Raw genomic sequence first — 22714 nt, forward strand, 5'->3', positions numbered from 1 at the left:
TGGCACTGCCCACTCATGCAGTGGACACCAGCTGGTGTGGCACGACTGCAGCATGTGCTGGGGACAAAGTGATCCTGGTCCCCACTGCATTTAGGAACCATTCTGCAGGGAATTATGGGAAGGTACAGTTCTGGTTTAGTGTGATCCAGGCTACAAAGGTGGCAGCAGCAGAAGGGTTTGTCTCGTTTGCTGGCTGGGGCTAATTCTGCTTCTCCTAGTAGGAATATAGGAGGAGTAAGTGATGTCAAGTTTACAGGCCAGGTGAACAGGAGGGGTAGGGTGGTCATGTATGCAACAGCACAGAGGGCTGGCGTCTGAGGCTCCCAAGGGAGAAGAGAAGGTCTATAGGATGGGGTACTGACCAGCTCAGACTGACCCTCTGACCCAGGATCTCAGCCAGGGGGTCCCACACTTTGGTGTCACTCTGTACCTTTGACCAAGATGCAATTATCTGGTCCAGTTGCTGCCAGTGCTGCAGATGTGAGGCTTGAGGTTCTTTCGTCCAGCAGTTCTCGCTCTTTCTTCTCCGAGTTCTGAGAATGGGCTCCAGTGATTGTCCCTTACCTGGTGCGTGTGCCATCTCACCCATAAGCAGCTGGCAGAGCCCGGCCTCCTGGTCACCCAGAAGCCCCTCTGTCTTCCCCTGCCTGGGGGTGGCCATTCTTTTTACCTCTTGCATCTTATTTCTGTCTCTGCTTAGGCTGTTGGTGCACAATTGCCCCGGAAGCCTTCCAAGGATGAAGCATTCTACAATTTAAGGAGACCTGGAGCCTTTCTGATCCCAGGTTGGGGACTGTCCTTCTGCCAGGTCTGCTTTGACACCTGAGCCAATGGGAAGCTGGAGAGGTTGACAAGGGTCAGGAGCCAGAGGCAGAGGTAGAGCCCCTGGGGAAAGGTTTGCAGCTGTCACAGGGCAATGAAATCCTCAAGGCAATGGAAACACAAGTGACAGTTCCGTGTGTCCTAAAACAAAGATGACCACAGTCCAGTGGTGCTGAGCGTTCATCAGAATCATCCGGGGGGCAGGGGAGCAGTTAAAGCACGTTGCTGGGCCCCACTCCAGAGTTTCCAATTCAGTAGGTCAGGGGCCTGGGAGTCTCCACTTCTGACAAGTTCCCAGAGGATGGTGATCCTGCCGGCTCGCGGACCACACTTTGAGGACCACTGTCGTGGCCGACGCTGCCAGGGCCTCTGCCCAAATCGCCCGCGGGGAGGGCTGGGCACCAGAGGCTCAGGCTCCCCTCGCCCGGGACTGCCCTGCGCCCATGGGGGCCTCCTTGCCGAGCAGCCTTGCCTGAGCCCCACTCCCAGGCCAGCCCATGGTCAGTGACTGTCCCACCTCATGGGGTCAAATGCTGGCCCCCTTGTCTCAAGCTGGGGGCAACACTCAGCCCTACTTCATGCCCCAGCGCTCCCCACAGCATGGGATGGGCTCCCTCTAGCCTCCCGAGGGTCTATTTCCTCCTCCCAGCAGCCCTGAGGAGAGGGTGCCTGGCTGCGGCCACCGGCTGGCGGCACCCCCGAGCCCTCCCTCCCACCCCTGTGGGCCCCCTGACCTGGGCTCCGACTTGCATCCCCACTGACTACAACCTCTCGCCAGGCCCTTTCACAGAAGCTTTACAGGGGAACTCTCTCTCTCGGTGTGCAACTCAGCACCCCGAGGTGGGCTGGGTGGTTTCCATCCAACATGAGGAAAGCAAGGCCCAGGAGGAGAGTGGCCTGCCCCATGCATCCGTTCAGGGCAGAGGCAGGACACGCACCCAGCACCTCCGGCTCCGGTCTCCCCATCAGTTTCCGGGTGACGGGAAGGACTGGCAATGACTGACTCAGGTGGAGACTCCCCTGGGGTCCAGCATCCCGGGCCCATGGGCCCATCCAGCAGACGTGACCCAGTGACAGGGTCCAACCACTCACCTCAGTACTCCTTTCCTTTCTCCTGGCTCCCAAGAGTTTGGAGAAACAACCACTAGGGACCAAGGTTTCTGCTCCTCCCACCTGGGTGGGAGTCAGGTGAGAGACCCCACCCTCAGGTCACAGGCCCAGGGCTGGGGTAGGGGACACTTCTGGGCAGTGCTGGGAGCACAAATCTAGGTTTCCATCCTGCCGCCACCACTTCCTGCGTCTCTGGACAAGTCACCTGCCCTTTTGAGTCTCGGGTAAATGTCTGCAAAGGAAGCAGATTCCATCTCCCTCCAGAGTGGAGAGGAGGTTCGGGTGAGATACGGTGGATGGCACTATGGCAGAAGAGGCCTTACAGGCACCATCTGGACTAGTCTCCAATGCTGACATGGATGGCACGCTACAGTTTATGAAGCATTTCCACAGGCAGCACTTATTTTCATTCATTCATTCAATCAGTCAGCCAGCCAGTCAGTCCATCAACCAGTCAGTCTATTATTCAGTCAACAAACACTTAGCAATACCTGCCAAATCCCACACACAGAGCTAAGCACCAGGAATATTTCATTAGTATGTTTGATTCTCACAACCACCCTGTAGAGTAGGTATCATCAGCTGCATCTTACGTGCTCTTTACTTACTTATTCTTCCACCTTTCAGAGAGGGAGAGCAACCCCAAGATCACACCATGGGGTAGAGCAAGGACCCCAGACTCTAGACTCTCAGTTAAGTGCTCCTGGCTTTGGTACCATGCTGCCCATCATAACAACCCTGATCACAGCCCCAGCCGAGCTGGCAGGCTGAAACCCCCAACAGGACACCCTTTCCCTTAAAACACTCCCGGGCCCTCAGCTTCAAGAATACATCGATGCTTGCTTCCTTCTGGAGATTTAATATTTAGATGAGCTTTCTTTGTCTTGCTGCCTTTTATAAAGACTCGGAGTTCTAAATGGACAAAGCCACAAGATGAGAGAAAGAGCGCATGAGACGGACTTTTTATTATCCAGCCAGAGCAGGGGGAAAATGACTCCAATAAATCTCAAGTTTTATGTGCTCCAGACATTCTGAGAAGCCAGAGATGGTTTCTCAGCAATGCCGACGGTACATTAAAAGCTCATTTTCCCAAACATGGTACTGAATATGCACTCAGAGGAAAGAGGCATTACACCGAGTAATATCAAAGCTGCAGCTGACAAATGCCGCTGTGATTCTCTCAGATTCTCCCTCCTGACTCGGGACCAGGTCTCAGGGCTCTTACTCTGCTGTGTTTGGCATTCTCCTGGAATGGCAGTTCAATGCCCACCCTCGTGCCCCTTATGGCAAGTGGTCATGACTCCGATTGGGAGGCTGGTGAGAGGTGGAAGGGGTGGGCACAGGGGGCAGCCAAGCAATCATAAACCACTACAAGCTGTCTTGCAAATCAGAGGCAATGGCTGGACCTGAACAGGGAAGTCCATGCAGCTGTGAGGTTTCCTTTCCTCAGGCTTTGGCCACTGTCCTCCGGCCCTCAAGGCCCAACCCAGGGCCACCACCTCCAGGGAGCCCTCCCTGCCACTACTCTCCTCTGAGCTCCCCCAGCACTTCATCAACGCTCTTATACTTCATGCTGTGGTTATTTAGGAACATGAATGACGAGGCAGGTCTCGATCCTGTATGCTCACTCCTCTACTCATTCATTTGTTCCCTCCTCATTTGCTCATTCAGTTGAAGGCTATACAGATTACATTTTGAGGGCACAGGGTAGAAGTCAGCCTGCCCAGGTTCAAATCTTGGCACCACTGTTTGATGGTTGTTGGCCTTGGACAAGTCATTTTGCCTCTCTGTGCCTCCATTTTCTCATCTGTAAAATGGCAATAATAGTACTTCCTTCTCAGGAGAGTCATAAGGACTAAATGAGATGACAACTATAAAGGGCTTACGTGGGTGTCAGGCACATAATAAGTGTAAAGGGAATGTTCGCAGATGATTACAGTTATAGAAAGTTCATCTGTTCGTTTAGGAAAAGTTCACTGAGAGGACAAGGGATCAAACAAGATGTCGACCTATTACCCTCCAAAGGCTAAGACGAGAAATCTGTGCACGCAGAGCGTGTGAGCGGTGCTCCAAGGGGCCAGCAGGGCCTGGAGAAGCTGCATTTGCCACCTGCATATCCCAGCTCCAGCCTGGGGGATGAGGCTGGAACAAGACAACCCACAGGGACAGCCAAGTTGACCCCATGCCAAAATTGTGGCTGCTGTTATCGGCCCCCCTGGCCTCCAGGCTGTGAGTGCCCCACGGCATCTTTGCATCCTCCCTGGCTAGGCACCACTCTACAGGCAACTATTCACCCTGTAGGCAGAGAGCACTGGATGGGGAGTCAGAGGTCTTAGGTTCAAGGTCCAGCCCTAGACATGAGACCTTGCATGAGTAATCTCTCTTCTCATTCATTCAGTCAACAAACACACTCTGTTTGCAAGGTCCTTTGCTAGATGCTGGTGCCAAAGAAGGGTATAAAGCTCTACCCCAGCCTTCAGCTGTCCCAAGCAGGCAGCACACATGGCCGCACAAATGGACACACACCTATTTCCAGGAATCCAGACTGAGGTGGACTTTATTTAAAGTTTTGATGTTTTGCTCATCATGACTTTTTCACATTTATTTTGATTTTTAAGAACAATATATTAAAATATTATTTTTCTTACTGCTGAGATTTTTTTGGTGCCCTCTTAAATTCCATGCCCAAAGCGAGCACTTCGTTTGCCTCACCCTAATCCCACCCTGATCCAGCGAGTCTCAGAGAGAAGACGCCTTCTGTGTTAGCCCGAACACGGGTGTAGGGATTCAGCAGGTGGATGAGGGAGAAGAGCCTTCCAGGCAGAGAGAACTGCATGCAGTGGGTCTCAACTGAGGGCAGTTTTGTCCTCCGGGGGGAAGGTGGCAGTATCTAGGGACATTTCTGGTTGTAACAACTGAAGAAGAGGTGCGGCCAGCATCTAGTAGGAAGAAGCCAGCGATGCTGCAAAACGTCCTACCATGCACAGGACAGCCTCCTACAGCAAAGAGTTATCTGGACCCAAACGTGAGCAGTGCCGAGGTTGAGAGACCTGGTGCTAAAGCGCAAAGCTGAGCAGCGTCCCGGCATACAGAGTCACCCTGGGTGCTCCTGTCACCTCACCAAGCCTCAGTTTCTGTGCCTGAAAAATGGGGACAACGGTGGTACTTAACTCAGAGGGCTGCTGGGAGGAGGCAATGGCACCTGAAAACAGGTGCTTAGTAAATGCCACATCCCTTCAGGGCTCTGAACATACCCCAAACTCGAATGCAAACAGTTCTCCAAAGCGAGAGCAAGCCCAGCATGCAAAGGAAACTGGGACACAGAAAAGCGCATGTTTTGTTCTCTTCCGACCGGTTCATAGGGAAAACCAAGAGCCTTATCTCTCAGCCAACGTGAGCCTGTTCACAGAGGCTGGTCTGGGCAGCAGCTTATCAGTGGCCTGAGTTTTAACAGGGGGTGAATTTTTATGACCGAGTTATAAACCTTTACAAAAGCCATTTTGAAAGTAAAAAAAAAAAAACGCTGACAGATTCTTAACTACTATAGCTGCTAAATTAAGCATGAGGAATGGGGCAGGCAGGGATAGGAAAGAAAACAAAAGTGCCTTAAAAGAGTTAGTGGAGGTAAAATAATGTTCATTAAAAATAGAAAAACAAACACACGCACAAAAATCTTTTGTGTTCAACTTCACACTCGTACATCATAATGTTCCAGTAAAAGGCCATTTCCCCCTGAGATAATAAAAGAATTGAATTTTTCCTTATCGGTCATCTATTTTTCTAGCTGAAGCTATTACTCCCGCTCTGGGGTTGCTAGGCAACAAGAAATATTAATAGCAGCTTTTATTAGCTTAGCTTTTGCAGCCGAGTACCAGAATGAGAAAATGGGAAACATAAATGCGTTACATAAATCTTTCAACCTTTCAGAGCCAGTGTTAGTCTCTGTTTTCATAATGATTTATTGAAGTGATGGTTCATTTATGAGAAAAAGGAGTGCAGGATAAGAAAACGGAGCAGTCCCCTGTAGGAGTGTTTGAAAATAAATAATTATAGCAGGGGAGCAAAAGCTGTTTAAAGTCATTTTTTTGAGTTTTAGAAAATGTAAAAAGACATATTTCTTTCACTTACTGCATCTGAAAAACGCAGGGAGGGAGTTTTACCTGGGCTCTGCTGAATACAAAGCAACCCGAGGCCCCTCGGAGGGCCCAACTGGGAGATCAATTTCACCGCCTCTCCCGGGACCCCTGTGCTCAGGGGGAAAGCAGACAAAACACGGCACCTGGAAGAGCCTGAGCTCGAGGCAGCCTGTGGATCCCCTGCTTTCACTAAGATGGATCCTTCTTCCCCGGATCACACAGCAAAGGAGACCCGGTGTCCAGCCCTCACTTTTCGGCAAGCAGAGAAACGGTGGTTGTTGCTGTCCTGGGGTAAACTGCCCCCCTTGGCCCCCTAGCTGGGGCCTCCTCACACTCCCAGCCACCCCTGCCTCTACCTCCCTTTTCTAACACTCACCCCTTGGACATTCCTTTTGGTGAACTAGTCTGGCTATCACCTCAGCAAAGCTGACCTAGATCCCCAGCAGGCCACGATGGGCAAACTGAGATGCAAGACTGCACACACTCAAAGCAGTCAACAAAATAAAAATAAATCAATAAACAGAGAGGCTGACGTTTTTTCAATGTCTGCTGTTTGCCTGGGACTGGACCGAGCACTCTATGTATGTCCGATTACGTAAACCTCATGCGCTCCTACCAGGCACACATTACTCCATTTTACAGATGAAAAACTGAGGCTCAGGGAGGATTCGTCCCTACTCTGGGCCACAGGGGTGGATAACGGTGGTGGAGCTAGGTTTTAAACTTTAGTTTGGTCTGAACTCAAAGCTCATGCTCCTAACACTAAATGTCAGGGGAAAAGAAAAAGGAAACCTCAATAAAGACAAAACACAGAAGAAAACATTATCCAGGTAGATCACAGAAATGCCCACAAATTCCTTCTCTCCCTGCAACACAGTCTCCTGCAATATGACTACCTTCTACCACCCAGAAGTGGGGTCTATGTCTCCAGTCCTCGAGTCTGGGTTTGCCCACATTACTCAGTTTGGCCAACAGGACATGAGCAAACATGACACAAGCAAAGGTTTGAAAAGCTGTTATTGCTTTGGGGGACCCTGTGACCATCCCCGTATTTGAACAAGCCCAGGTCACTGCATGATGAGACACCTACGGCCAGGTCATCCCCAATGCCACCAGCCGACACTGGGCGAACTGCCAAGATGCGAGTAGAGCCAGCCCAGATCACCCAGCCCCAGCCAAGCCATAAGCTGAGCCCGCAGATCAGCCAAGCGGGTCCAGATCAAAAGAACCTCCCTTCTGCAGACCACAGAATTGTGAGAAATAATAAAAGTTCATCGTTCTAAGCCACTAAGGGTTGAGAGGTTTGTTACCCGCCCAAAGCTAGCTGCTTCAATCGTAAGACCAAATGAAAACAGAAACGCGTAATGCATTAAAAACAACAACATGAATAGGTTGCGCTAGGAGGTCTCCATTACCCCCCGTGGCTCAGAAGTCCAGGGGACAAGGGTTGGGGTAGGGGGAGCCTCAGGACCAGGAAGGCATCTCCCAGGTCTCAACTTGTAAGAATTAAACAAGGACAGATCGGGCATGAAAGGGGGAGGGGGAACGGCGAGGAAGGCAAGGGAGTACTCCCGTAGTCAGTGCACAGGTCCTGCCCCTCAGCTCAAAACCCTGCTAGAAGCTCCAGGCTCTCAGCCCTGCCCAGGCCCCAGGCCCTCACCCTAGGCTTCAGGCTCCCTCACGGGAACCACCTGTAAGACCAGGAGGGGACGCAGCAGCCAGGTCCTGCCCGGTCTCCTCACCTACAGCCCACCTAGCCCACCCCACATATTGACTTGTAAAGACGCTTCCCTTGCGGTGGGGGGGGGTCCCTGGGCCATGGCCTCCAATGCTCATGGAGAGTAAGGACAAGTCTTGGCAAGATGTCTTGGGACAGGATCCTAGAGCACAAAGGACCTAAAACAGCCAGTTTAGCACTAAGAATTCTGATCCAGGCTGAACGGATTTGAGCCTCCCAGGCCTGTGGCGTGTGGAATGGTAGTAAAAGAAGGTCTACACAGCCTCAAACCCACACACGTGTCCAGAGTATCACAGCTGACAGTGCAGTCAGGTGCATTTTCCTATCTGTGAGTTCACCAGAACTGCAAGCACATTCCCCATTTCAGAGATGAGAAGACTGAGATCAGTAGAGAAATGACTTGTCCAAGGTCCCAGAGAAAACAAATAAGAGTCCAAGTTGGGAGGAGAATGCTTGAATGACAGTGTCTTAGTTTGCCAGGCTGCTTCGACAAATAGCACACAATGGGTTGGCTAAACATAGAAATGTATTGGCTCATGGTTTGGGAGGCTGGGAATCCCCAAAATCAAGGTGTTGGCAAGCCATGCTTAACTAATAAAGTCTTTAAAGGTCCTACGTGCAGATGAGTTCACACTCACAGGAATGTGGCTTAAGGCTTGAACATGTCTTAACAGGTATGTGATTCAAGCTCCTAAGAGGAGCACACAAGCACACTGACCCAGAGGATCAGCTCTGGGAAACCTCTTATTTCACAGAACCCATGGCTGGTATTTCCAGTCCCCGCCCCTGCTGTTAAAAGGCTCTTCCAGGAATATCCCTGGCCTCAAAGGAACTTGTCCAGGGAATGTCAAGCTTTGTCCCTCCCCAGGACAATTCCTAATCTGGGTAAGCCAGGACTATAAGCGCAAACATTTCCCAAGGACAACACCAAAATATATTATTTCAGACTTAACAGAAGCCTAATAAATTCCACTCTTCTAGTTTCTTTGGGTATTTTAGAAACTGATTTATACATACAATATCTTTCTTCAAAATGAGACAATCAACATAGGATAAAATTATTGAGTTATGAAAATAGGGGTCAGATGGAGGCGCAGCACTTTAAATTAAACTGGCAAAATATATCTTTCATTCTAAATTGACTCTTTTTGTCTCGGAAATGAATGTTTCATCAGTTAAGACGTTAAAGTTGAAGGAGAACCCTTAGGCATATTTAAAGGACCCAATTCCAATACTTCACAAGATTTCTGCTAACGGTAGGAAGGCTGACTCCCACGCCTGCCTGGGAGGTGGAGTGGGGTGGACAAGGGACCAGAAGAAACCAGTGGACTCTGGGATCAGAAGCAAGGAATGCCTGGTACTTGGGAGGTGGCTGTCAAATGCCCTGGGCCTCAGCCGATCCTTGCTGCAGCTCAATCTGCATAGATAGCTTCTGAGGTACCCTGGCCACCAAGGCATTCTTTGTACCCCTGCCCTATGGAGCAGCCCCACAGCTCCAACCCTTGATCACCTGGTAAAACCGAGAGGTGGATGGTAGGGAGCAGAGCTGGGTTTGAATTCTGATTTTGCCACTTACTAACAGTATGACATCCATTCATCCATAAAATATTTATGGAATGTACTATGTGTCTGGCCATCACTTTCCCTATCTAGGAAGTTATCTAGGAAGTGACAACCCACATCTGAGCCAGGTACCTGGTCTGGGTGCATACAGCAGCATGCACTGAGGCTATCAGGGCATTTCCTACATTTTTAGCAGTGGCCACTTCGCCTGTCTCTCCATGTGTACTAGGATCTTCTCAAGGACACTGTGTATAGCAGAGCTCAGAACAAGGACTGTCACCACGTAAGCTCTCAGCAAAATACCACTGCCTGGTGACGTTCACTGTGGAAGGTTAAAAACCATCTCCCAAAGATCTCAGGTCCCGAAACCCGGAGCCTGTAAATATTACTTTATTTTGAAAATGGGTCTTTGCAGATGTGATTAATTTAAGGATCCTGAAATGGGGAGTGCCCCTGGATTATCCAGGTGGGCCCTAAATGCCATCCCAAGTGACCATATAAAAGGGAGACAAAAGATTAGATCCAGAGGCCATGGAGTGATGCAGCCACAAGCCAAGGGATGCTGGCAGCCACTGAAGTGGGAAGAGGCAAGGGATGATTCTCCCCTAGAGCCTAGGAGCAAGACCCTGCAGCCACCTTGACTTTGGCCCAGTGCCTCAGATTCCAGACTTCCGGCTCCAGAACTGTGAGAGAATACATTCATTTTGTTTTAAGCCACCAAGTTCACGGTAATTTGTTACAGTGGCCACAGGAAACTAATGCAATCCTCTACCTCCTCTGAACTTGCAGTTTCTCACCTACAAGAGGTTTTATAGTAACACGAACCTCACTCGGTTCTTAGGAGCATTCCATGAAACATCGTTTGCAATGCCTTCTGTACAGTGCTTGACACCGAATAGTGTGTGACACAAATTCCAGTGTCATCCATCTAGCATGTGTGCCCATGCACACACAGACAAGCATACATGCTCCATCGTCATCCTGCAGTTCAAAACTATTTCTTTAATTGCCTTTAAGGGTGCCATGTTACTCCTGGTCTGATATCCCCAATGTGGGTAGATGTTGTTCTGTCATCTTCCCATTAGTCCAGCCGCCTCCCCTGGGTAATACCTCTTGGCTTATCTTTCATTACACAGAGAGGGAATATAAAATTCAGTGAACCCTCACAACTCTGACTAATGGAAGAATTATGGCCCTCCGAATTTGTGAAGCATCTTAACCATGAGCTGGTTTTAAAGAAATCTGGAAAAGACGACAAAGTGCCTATTTGGACAGAGCCCAACAAAAGCATTTCCTAGAAGGGGTCGCTAGGGGGTCATCTTTGATAAATAGATAACATGCTTTGTAATTATCATAGCTATTACAGCCAGGTGGCCTTGCAAATGCACCTGAGAGTATTTGCAGTCTGTTCCTTTAGGTAGATGAGACCTAAGGGAAAACACTGTAATTTGGTTACAGTGGGAATTTATTTTTATTACGAATCATGACAGCAGAAAATTTTCACTGACTGCATACTCTCTGCCAGACATTCGCCAAGACTTTACATGCACTGTCTCAGCCTCTGCACCACAATCTAAAGTGGGAGCTATTATGATTCCTAAGACAAGAAAACCGGAGCGTGAGAGATAGAGCCAGGACTCTGTCGCAGGTCTGTGGGGCTCGGAGCCCATTCACTAACCATTGCCCCACACTGTCCACGATGCACCAACAACCCCAAAGGCCAGCGACGCCGTGGCCAGGATCGCAGCTACGCTGACCAATACACTCACGGCCCTCCCAGGAGCTCCTGCTCACATCACCGTAAATCCTAAACTGGGATGGTGTGGAGTAGTGAGGTTTGTGTTGTTAAATTAACTGGGAAAGCAGTTAAGGAACAAGCATTCTAATAAAGTAGAACTAAAACCATTTGGATGCGGAGTCTGAACCATCAGGTATGTCAGAGAGAGAAGAGGAAGCCGGGTCAACATTACTGATGGGACCAAAAGGGAAATATATCCCATAAGAAACGGGGCATCGATTATCATTCAACGCTTTGTCGGAACCAGAACTCTTGAGTTGACTTCTTCCCTCCTTCCCTTCTCTCCATCCATTTCTTCTCATCTAGCTTCAAAAACTGTGTTGTGACTTACCCAAATACAGAGTACACCAAGTTTTTTTAAGCAAGGGAATCTGTTGGGAGTAACTAAGAAGAGTAAACAAAATAAAATGTAGTTACGCTGTTATTTCTAAATTCTCAGATGCCGAGATGTTTGTGCATAACCTGGTCATTCCCTGGAACTTCGAGCATTGGTGTAACACCCGAGACTCAGAGTTAGAGCTCTGAAGCTTTGAAAATCAGCATTATCCCATACAGCAACTGTTTAAAAGGTTGAAAAAGTAATCGGACTTCAACTAAAGATATGAATGACGCTGATCTGAGTGAGACTAAGGTAAATCAGAACACAGGGTAAGGATGATCTGGTCTATATTTTAAAACTTCAACTTCTGTGTGAGACCAAAGGAAGAGATGTTTATTTGGTGCAAAATGTATATTTTGGGGAGCACATTATCTAATTTAACTTGTATGGGCAGTGTATTCGAACACCATATACATGGAATCTTGAATAGGGAAAGATCTTGTTGGTTTGTACAGGTCAATATGATGTCCCGATACATCCCAGAGTAAGCTAGGTAGAAAATAAAAAAGTATTTGCAAAGTTCTCTTGAAGGACTGTAGAGAAAGGAGGAAATACTCAGCTTCTCCATCTGGGGAATTCCTGATATTCTTGCAAGCAGTGAGGACAATCAATTCAATAGGCCAAGCCCTCGATCTTGGGGCTCACCTCTGAAACTTATTCCTACAAAGGAGAAGCTAAGCCTACTTGTAATTAGGCCTAAGAGTCACCCTCCCCCAGAGAAGCTTGTTTATTGCTTAGATGTGGCCTCTCTAAGTCAACTCAGCAGGTGAACTCACTGCCCTCCCAGCCTCATGTGGGACATGACTCCCAGGGGTATAAATCTCCCTGGGAACATGGGACAGGACTCCTGGGGATGAGCCGGGACCCAGCATCATGGGCTTTAGAAAGGCTTCTTGACCAAAAGAGGGAAGACAAAAATGAGACAAAATAAAGTTTCAGTGGCTGAGAGAGCTCAAACAGAGTTGAGAGGTTATCCTGGACGTTATTCTTATGCATTACATAGATATCCCTTTTTAGTTTATGGTGTACTGGAGTGGTTGGAGGGAAGTACCTGAACCTGTTGAGCTATGTTCTAGTAGCCCTGATTCTTTTTTTCCCCCCACATGGGCAGGCACCAGGAATCGAACCCAGGTCTCTGGCATGTCAGGTGAGAATTTCGTTACTGAGCCACTGTCAAACCATCCCAGCAGCATTGATTCTTTAAGAAGTCTGTATAACTATATAACTTTTACAATGTGGTTGTATGACTGTGAAAACCTTGTGGCTGATGCCCCCTTTAGCCAGGGTATGGAGAGATGAGTAAAAAATAAGGGCAAAAAATAAAGAAAGAATGTGGGTGGATAAAGGGTAAAAAAAAATGAGTAGATTGCAATACTAGAGGACAAGAAGAGGGAGGGGTAAGGGGTATAGGATGCATATATTTTTTTCTTTTTATTTCTTTTTCTGGAGTGGTACAAACATTCTAAAAATGACCATGGTGATGAATACACAACTATGTGATGGTATTGTGAGTCACTGACTGTACACCATGATTAGACCGTATGTGCATAAAGATTTCTCAATAAAAACATTTTTTATAAGAACTTAAGGAAACATAGGACATAACAGATTGTTCTCCTAACTGATAAGTCACATTCCTGCACAATTAACTAGATTGACTGGCCCTACATAGAGAATTTATGGAGGTGGCTACTTTGAAGGCAGGTAATGACTTCTATTTTGCTTGTACATGTATATGTAGTCATTTTTGTCAGATAAATCAGTCAGTTGAGGTTAAAAAAAAAACGTAGTTACCATGGTTAGGATATAAATTGCCTGTCCTAAGGTCCGGACCTCTGCTAGAACTGAGTCACCCACGTGGGCATGGTATTTGAGCAGCTGTGGCAGAGATAAACATGGTCTGCCCCACCCCCACTGTGTGATTTCGATGGGAAAATCAATCAAGCGGCCCTTCCTTCACCGCCACAGATACGCCTGTGACCCGAGCTGACGAATTCGAGGACGGTCTCCTTCTGGACTCAGTGGTTGGTCCAGGGAAGGTGGTGGCTGCCACAGAGTGTGTCCAAGAGTTGAAGAGAGGGATGGGGCCCTACGTACGTAGCTGGAGCTCCTGGATCCACCCATGACTGAAACCCTTTGTCCACCCTTGATTTTTTTTTTTTTTTTTTTGCTTAAGCTAGATTGAGGTTGATTCCTGTCATTTAGGAACGAATGTAGGAGTCATGACTAATATATAATATTAACAGTGAAGGAAAAAGCAAAAACTAAAGAACAAGACAAAACCCATAAATCGCAGCTGTTCAGAAGTACTAAAATTGACTTAGGGGTGTCTTTCTATTGTCCAAAAAAAGCTCCACTGATTTTTCTATGGATCTTGAAGGCTCAAATCAGACATCTCCTTGGCATGGACCCTTCTGGCTCAGCCTCTGCTAAGCTCTTCCAGCTCCTCTCTCCCTCCCTGGCTCCAGGTCCCTCCCCTCCAGTGAAATAAAAGAAGGAACCCTGTGCCGTTTCCAAAGTTTCCAAGCACATGAGCCTCCTGCCTCCTGCTTTAGTGCACGCAGCTCCCCCGGTCCCGGAAGGTCCTTTCCTGCCTTTGTCGGCCACTTTCCACTTGTCCCACAGACTCCAACTCATCAATCACCTTTCCTGGCACCTTAAGCAAGATACGATTAAACATATATATATACATATGATTCCATTTATATGAAATGTCCAGACAGGCAAACCAAGAGAGGCAGAAAGTTGATTAATAGCTGCTGGGGGATAAGGGGTGCAGAGGTTTCTTTTAGGGTGATGAAAATGTTCAAAACCGCTTGTGGTGATGGGGCACCACAGCTCTGTGAATACAGGAAAACCACCAAATTATATAGCTTAAATCAGTGAATTATATGGTATGCGAACTACATATCAATAAAATTGTTAAATGAGATTACACTATAAAAAGTAATAATAATTTCAAGAACTATTGCTAACAGATCTCCAAAAGTGAGTGGTCCGAAGACCCCAACTTCCCTCCATACCCACCGTGGGTTTTTGCGGACCCCCATGCCAGCAACCAATGGAACCCATGCCCTGCCCACAAACCCCCATGCCAGGTGGGGCCTCGCCAGGGCACGGCACTCTGCTCCCTTCTCAAACCCCTCCCCTGCTGCAACCCACAGCCCCCAGGCCCGGTGGGAGCCACAGCGGGTGACAGGGACTCACCGTGGGCAGCTGGCCTGTCAACAGGTGGCCGTCCTGGGCCAGCATGTTGGACACCATGATGGCTGGGAGGTCCATGGCCGGGTACGAGTAAGCCGGGAGCAGGCCGTTGGGCGTGAGGCCGTGGCACAGCGAGTGGTAGCTGGCTTCGTGGTCCCCCAGGTGCAGGAGGGGCGGCTCGGGCAGGTTGGGAGGTGTTATCGGGGGGATCTCATAGTCTTCATTGCTCTCGCTCTGGCTGCTATAGCTCTAGAAGGTCAAAAGGACACGGTGGCTGGGGTCAGTGTCTTAGGGTTGCAGAGAAGGCCCCACAGCACCAGCAACAGCAAACAAGAACACGGCAAGCCCTTAGCAAAGGAGAGGAGGCTCAGGTGACCCCTCACTCCATCAGTCCCCTGCCCCATCCCCAAATGGAGGGTCCCTCTCCGTACACAAAACCCTGCTCTCCTGGGGAGTGGGGGCCGCTCCTGCCCACCTGTGCCTCTGATTCACCAGACCTGCCCACTACACCCCACCGCAAATGTGGAGCCCCACACCCAACCACTTTACAGAGAGGGAAGTCAGGACCAAGAAGGAAGGTGGGTCGTTCGAGCTTAGGAGAAGAGCTGGGAATGGAGCTGAAGGCTCCTGCCCCTGCCTGGGCCCTTTCCACTGCAGCTGACAGTCTGCTTTAAGTGTCCCTAGCCCCCAGCCCACGTGGGTCCTCCCTTGGTCGCCCCCGTCTCAGTGAATGCCACAAACATGCCCCCAGGAGCACAGGCTGGAAACCAGGAGTCATCTCAGACACCTTCCTTTCTGATCCTTATTTCTTTATTTTTCCCACCTTGCTGCACAGACCAGGAACTGACAGCACAACGTCAAACAGGAATAACGAGAATGGAGATCCTCATCTTTTTCCTTATCTTAAAAGTAATATTATGCAGCTTTAAGATAGAATAAACTTATGAAGTATGTAACAACATGGATGGACCTTGAGAACATTATGCTGAGTGAGACTAGCCAAAAACTAAAGGACAAATACTGTATGGTCTCATTGATATGAACTGACATTAGTGAATAAACTTGGAATATTTTGTTCGTAACAGAGACCATCAGGAAATAGAAATAGGGTAAGATATTGGGTAATTGGAGCTGAGGGGATACGGTCTGTGCAACAGGACTGGATACAAAAACTCAGAAATGGACAGCACAATACTACCTAACTATAATACAATTATGTTAAAACACTGAATGAAGCTGCATGTGAGAATGATAGAGGGAGGAGGGCTGGGGACATAAATGAAATCAGGAAGAAAGATAGGTGTTAAAGATTGAGATGGTATAATCTAGGAATGCCTAGAGTGTATAATAATAGTGACTAAATGTACAAATTTTATAAATGCTTTTGCATGAGGAAGAACAAAGGAATGTCATTATTGCAGGATGCTGAAAATAGATGGTAATTAATATTTTAAAATGTCACCTTTTGTGTGAAACTAAAGCAAAAAATGTTTATTTGGTACAAAATTTATATTTTGACTAGTGCATTTCCTAATATAACTTATGTAGATAGTTTGATTGAATGTCATAAGTACTTGGAATCTCAGGTAGGACATGAGATTTTGTTGGTTTGTCCAGAGTGATGCCCCGATGAATCCCAGAGTGATTCGATCAGTGAGTGGAAAAGTATTTGCAAAGCCCCCTTCGGGGAATGGTGAGAGCAGGGAGAAATTCAGCTTCCCCAAGTTGAATTTTTGATATTCTCACAAGCAGTGTGGACAACAAAGCTATATAGGCAGAGCCCCCATTCTTGGGGTTTGTTCATATGAAACTTAACCCCACAAAGGATAGGTCAAGTCTACTTAAAATTTAGGCCTAAGAGTCACCCCCAAGAGAGCCTCTTTTGTTGCTCAGATGTGGCCTCTCTCTCCAGCCAACACAACAAGCAGTCTCACCACCCTCCCCCTCTCTGCGTGGGACATGACTCCCAGGGGTGTGGACCTTCCTGGCAACTCTGGGACAGAAATCCTGGAATGAGCTGAGACTCAGCATCAAGGGATTGAGAAAACCTTCTCAACCAAAAGAGGGAAGAGTGAAATGAGACAAAGTGTCAATGGCTGAGAGATTCCAGAGTCGAGAGGTTATCCTGGAGGTTATTCTTACGCATTAAGTAGATATTACCTTGTTAGTCAAGATGTAATGGAGAGGCTGGAGGGAACTGCCTGAAAATGTAGAGCTGTGTTCCAGTAGCCATGTTTCTTGAGGATGACTGAATAATGATATAGCTTTCACAATGTGACTGTGTGATTGTGAAAACCTTGTATCTGATGCTCCTTTTATCTACCTTGTCAACAGATGAGTAGAACACATGGAATAAAAATAAATAATAGGGGAAACATGCTAAAATAAATTTTGTTTGAAATGCTAGTAATCAATGAAAGCGAGGGGTAAGGGGTATGGTAGGTATAATCTTTTTTTTTCTTTTTCTGTCTTCATTTTATTTCTTTTTCTATTGTCTTCTTATTTCTTTTTCTGAATGGATGCAAATGTTCTAAGAAATTATGAATATGCAACTAAGTGATGATATTGTGAATTATTGATTATATATGTTAATGTTTTATTTGGTTTGTTAATTTTTTTAATTAATAAATAAGTTTAAAAAAAAGGAATGTTTTCAATAGCTTACCATTAAGTACGGTGTCTGCCTTAGGTTCTCAAAGGAACTCTTTAACAGGAAGAAGGAATTTGTAGTTTACCAAGAAGGTGGGTGTTTGCTTTTATTTTTTTAGTAGTGCATAGATTTTCACTTTCAGCAAACTCTTTATCCCTGCATCTATTGAAATGCTTAAATGATTTTACTCCTTTAATTCAATTAACATGGCAAATTACCTCATTTGGTTTTCTAATATTAAAACAACCTTGGGTTTCTGGGATAAACTCTATTTGGTCATGATGTATTACTCTTTTTATGCACTGTTGGTTTTTGTTTGCTAATATTTTGTTTAGGATTTCTGCAACTAGTTCATGAGTGGGATTGGTCTATAATTTTCCTTTCTCATATTGCCCTAGTTGAGTTTTGGTATCAAGGCTAGAGAGTGATTCTTCCTTGCTATACTCTGGAATAGATTAGACTCAGAAGAAGAGAGATGTGTGAACGGGAAGACGTATCTGAAGAAATTTTCTAGGATTCAGCACAAAGGAAAAATATGAAAGACAGGTTAAGAGACCCAGAGGACAGAGTAAGAGAGTCTAATGGATGTCTGTTCAACTTCTCTCTTCCCCCTTTTGGTGAAGAAGGCTTTCTCAGTCTCTTGATGCCAGGTCCCAGCTCATCCTGGGAGTCATGTCCCATGTAAGGGGCAGGACAATGAGTTCACCTGCCCAGGTAGCTTAGAGAGAGAGGCCATATCTCTCTGCAGGGCTCCTGTGGGATTATTTCACAGATGGGCAAACTATAGCCAGGTGGGCAAATGCTGGTTAAACCAGTGGCCAAGGGAATTTGGAGCCATCAGAAAAGGTTGGGCCACTTTTGTTTGGATGAGCTTGGGAAAGTAATTCAAAAGCACATTTTCTCACCCCAAATCCTGATATTTCCCCTTTCCTTATTACCTCTTACTTTAAATAATAACCATGCACCACATATGGGTGTTCTACATGCATACCATCTCTCACTGTAAAAGAACCCAGTATTATCCCCATTTGACAAGTGAGGAAACCGAGATTTAGAGGCTTCACCCAGGTCACAAGTCTCGTGACCACCCTTCCCTGCTGCTGTGACTGCAGTAGCCTCTTCAAGGAGCTTCCAGGCTTCTGGCACCTTCCCCTCTGTCCCCTCTGCTCCCAGCAGAGTCGTCTCCTAAAGTACACACGCTTGGAACACTTTCTGCTTAGAAAACTAGTATCTCTCTACAGAAAAACAAAAACAAAAACATCTTAACATGGCCCAAGGATGATTTAAATGCTTTTTGGATAGTATTTTGATGAATTTTGGTGTAAATATGTGGGTGTTAATGTTATTTTATCCTTAAATGTTTTCTTTTCAGGACAAGGTACCAATAAGTCAAATTATATACTTTTGTGGCTAAGGCTATGGGTGGTTCAGAATTTAGGGATGGTAGACTGTCGTGGGGAGCAGTGAGGGGAGGCAGGGGAGAAGGTCCCAAGTAATCAGAAGCGTGGGGGGGCGCGGAGAGGAAGCCCCTGTGTCCTCGTATGCCAGGCGTCTGGACGGAAGGATCCCCACCTGATGGGAACCCAGGCTTCCATCCCCGTGTGCATGCATGAGCCTCTGCTAGCCTTCGCTGCCACTGGAAACCATCCCGTACGTCTCTCCCCAACTTGTTTCTTAATTTCCACAGTGATTCTCTCAAGTCTTTTATTTTCTCCTCAGTCTTCTAAACCCCACCACTTCTCCCTCATTCTTAGCAGGTGACTGAGGGAAAACAGAAAATATCTCCAACAACATGCTGACCCCAGAGCCATAAGTGTGCTCTCTCCTCCTTTGCAAGGCCCATCTCTCCACCCAGGCGTGGAATGACCCCATCCCTCCCTCTGCCCCCAGGACCTCGGCCAACCCATTAACCCTTCCTGCTCCTGCATCTTTGATGGTGGACACAGTATGGTATAGTGGTTAAGGTGCCCTGGGTTCGAATCCTGTCTTTGCCATATGAGCTGTGTGTGACTTCGGACAAGTTACTTAACCACTCAGTGCCTCCGTTTCTCCCTGTGACAGTACGTATCTACAGAGTAGTTGTAAAGAGTAAATGGATTAAGACAGTAGATGGTTCAGGACCTGCCTGGCCCGAGCCCTCCCTTCACGATCACTGCCATCACCAGCCTTCCCCACGGACACAGATTACATAAACAGTAGCCCACTCACCCAGTGTCCTCCCTCTCTTTCCCCACTGTGCACCTTCCTCAACTCCTGACACCAGGGTCTGTGTGGGGGGCGAGGTCAGTCTTCAGCCTGACCACTGAGATGGGCTGGGGGCCACCTGCCTTCAGGTGGGAGTTACCCCCGGGCATCATATCCCCCGGAAAGCAGAGTCCCACCGCCGCCTTCCTGTCCAGAGTTGCCTCGTCCAGGGAGCTTTCCCCAGCCTTCCTGCCCCTCCTGAGGCACAACCCTGTCCACCTTCACCCCCTCTGCAGCCCTGGCGTGTGCCCCCAGAGCATTCACTACCACCTGCAATTATTTTGTGACTCTCTTGCTGGTGCTTCCTGCATGCTGCATCCCAGCTCACACGAGCAGGGGATAAGCTGCATTTGTCACCTGTGTCTAGCACCATGCCGGGCACATAGCAGGAGCTCAGTTAGAATGCACTGAATGAGCACATGAAGTGGGGGTAAGGGGGGTGGGCTCTGGGCTTAGACCTCACTAGGGGTTCCACATCTGTCCCTCCTCACAGACTGTAAGTCCCTCAGCCACCTATTGTCCAAGTCTTTCCCAGCCCAACACCCAGAACAGGTGCTAGCACACATAGCAGGTGCCCAGTGAATGCTACATGAATGCGTGAGTCCATTCTCTTCAGTTAAAAACCAAAACCTCAATACACTGGATTCCGCCCAGAAGACCAGAAGCCTTGAAAAAATAAGCATATGCTGTATCAAAATATTGGAATAGCTTCAATGACAATTCATTTAAAGAGGCAATTAGCACACTTAAAAATAACTAAAACTACAAACGCATTCATGCCTTTTTCAAATGCAATTAAATCCTAAATGCACGACACCGCAGCACCAATCCAGCCCACTGTTAATTCATACTGAGCACCTACTGTATGCCAGCCACTGGGATGGCCTTTTCCACACACATTCTCCATTTAAACCGTGTGAGTTCTGCAAAGAAGTCACTATTATCTCCATTTTGCAGACAAAGAAGATGAAGCTTGGAGGGTGGAGGTCACACAGCATAGCAAGTCTTAGTTAGGATTCAAACCCAGGTCTCCTGGCTCTGAATCCAACATTTTCCACTCTAAGTCGGGTGCCACTTTAAGATTTACATTTCAAACTTCCCCTGATTAAGAGATTTGTCACTCAATGGTGCCTAATTTTCTCTCCGCCAGTAGAACAGCTGGGTGAGACTTCCACTTCAACGCCAAGGGAGAGGGTCCCCTCCTGCCTGGTGAGGACGCGTTCTCTGGAGAACACAGCTCACGTCCCCAGGAACGCCAACCAGTATCTGCCTCTCATGGGGAGATTTTGGAAGGCAGGAGGATAGCTGGAGCTGCCTAAGATGGCAGGGCAAGGAGACAGCCTGCAGGCTGCATGTTCATAGATTGGCAAGGCGTGGAGGTGGAGTTCCTGGGAGTGAGAGAATGCCACGGCAGGTGGCCAGGCTGAAGGCAACCAAAGGGGCGCACCTGAGAAGGTGCTTCAACAGGACCAGGGGACCTCAGCAGCAGGAGGGACACCAGCTGCAGGTGTCACAAGAGGTGAGCTGGAGAGTGAATCGGCAGGTCAGCGTGCTGCATGGGAACGAGGTAGCGTGGGAAGATTTGCTAGGACGGGGGTGAGACAGTAGGACATCTCTAGTACATTAAGAAAGATGTTTTGAACCTCTTTCTTTAATCCCACCTCACCCTCTCCTGACCCTAGAGTCTCCAGCAGCAGCAGAGAAAATGGGAGTGGAGGGGTGAAGCGACAGCAACTCCCGCCATCCTATTAACAGTTTCCCAAGGGGTATGGGCTGCGTGTGGGCCAGACCTGAGCTAGGAGCAGAAAGAACAAGGGTTTGGCCATGACATTGAGAGTTTGTTTCTTAGAGTTGGAAATGCTCAAGAAGCCATGGGATCTGCCAGAGATGTCGTTCAAGAACCAGAAAGGGAGATTAAGCAGAGTAAGTAGGAGGAAAATGAACTCATGTCTCATCCGGTGGAGCCCAGCCTACCAGATAAACTGGAGTTACAGCAAGAGTAATGATGCCTTATGGCAAGACAGTGCTCTGAGGTTTCCAAAAGCTCCAGTGCATTTCTAGTTCTCCTATAAGCACCGGAGACTCGGGTTACTAATGGGTGAGAGCTATTTTTTTGATCTGCAAAAAGATTCTGGCTTAAAAGTTAGGATAACCTGGGGGAATTCCAATCCTGCTATTTACTTGCTGAAGGGCTCCTGGCATATTATCCAAAATGCCTACTTCTTAGTTTCCTTACCTATGAAATCCCACCAAACAACCGAGAGACATGTATGGGGAAACAGATGTGAAAATACATGAACAGAGAGTCGACATGAATCCTCCGTTCACCTAAAGGAAGTGGGGGGAAAAAAAGATTCCAGGTGGCCCGCAGAATAAGCATTAAATATATCTTTGCCATTTTACAGATGAGGAAACTGAGGATCAAAAAGGCAAAAGGACCCATGTAAAGTCACCTGGAGTATAGCACTGTCAGAAACCCGACCTTCTGAAGTCAAAGTCTGCTCTACTACCGTTTGCACCCAACAAAACCCCAGTGCCCCGTTAGCCAGGGCACTCCTGGTTTGCGCCTCTTGTCCCATAGCCATTTCTAATCCCAGCCTCTTTCACTCTAAAAAGCACCATCGTTTGGACAAGAAGTAACAGGGCCACCCTACCATTCTGATATCTTAGCAGGTGAAACCTAGACCCTGTAAAAACATCACAGCTAAAAGAGGGGAGTGCAAGACCGCTTTCCCCAGCTGTTTTCAAAGCAAGGCACACAGCTTCTTATCGAACCTGAAACCCTGCCTACTGGAGCAGGGCACCAGCATCATGATGTCTTATTCCATGCACGGTGATTTTATGAAGTCTACGGAGAACAAAATGCAATTTTGTCAGGCTTTTCTGTGTCCACAATGACCAAGTCAAATTAATCATCCTGGGAAATACCTCTGTGTCCCCTGTCCCAGAGACGTTTAATAGAATCCTTCTGAGTCACGTCTCACGGTACTTCAGGTGGGGAGTATTGCCGCACTTCCGAAATCAGCACAATTATGTCTTCTTGTCGGCCTGCTATTTTCCTGGTCTAAAA

The 22714-nt window shown here is 47.7% G+C and overlaps 1 protein-coding gene across 3 annotated transcripts in view; it reads right to left on the reverse strand.

The window, feature by feature from the left end:
- The window catches only part of TOX2 (TOX high mobility group box family member 2), a 151084-nt gene that overhangs the window by 43377 nt on the left and 84993 nt on the right, over nt 1-22714 (reverse strand). For all 3 annotated transcript variants that reach the window (XM_077168153.1, XM_077168158.1, XM_077168159.1), the window contains exon 3: nt 14754-14999. In XM_077168153.1, the coding sequence (XP_077024268.1) occupies nt 14754-14999 (246 nt within the window). The remainder of the gene's footprint in view (nt 1-14753; nt 15000-22714) is intronic.

This window comes from Tamandua tetradactyla, chromosome 1, assembly GCF_023851605.1.
Source record: "Tamandua tetradactyla isolate mTamTet1 chromosome 1, mTamTet1.pri, whole genome shotgun sequence".
NCBI lineage: Eukaryota > Metazoa > Chordata > Mammalia > Pilosa > Myrmecophagidae > Tamandua > Tamandua tetradactyla.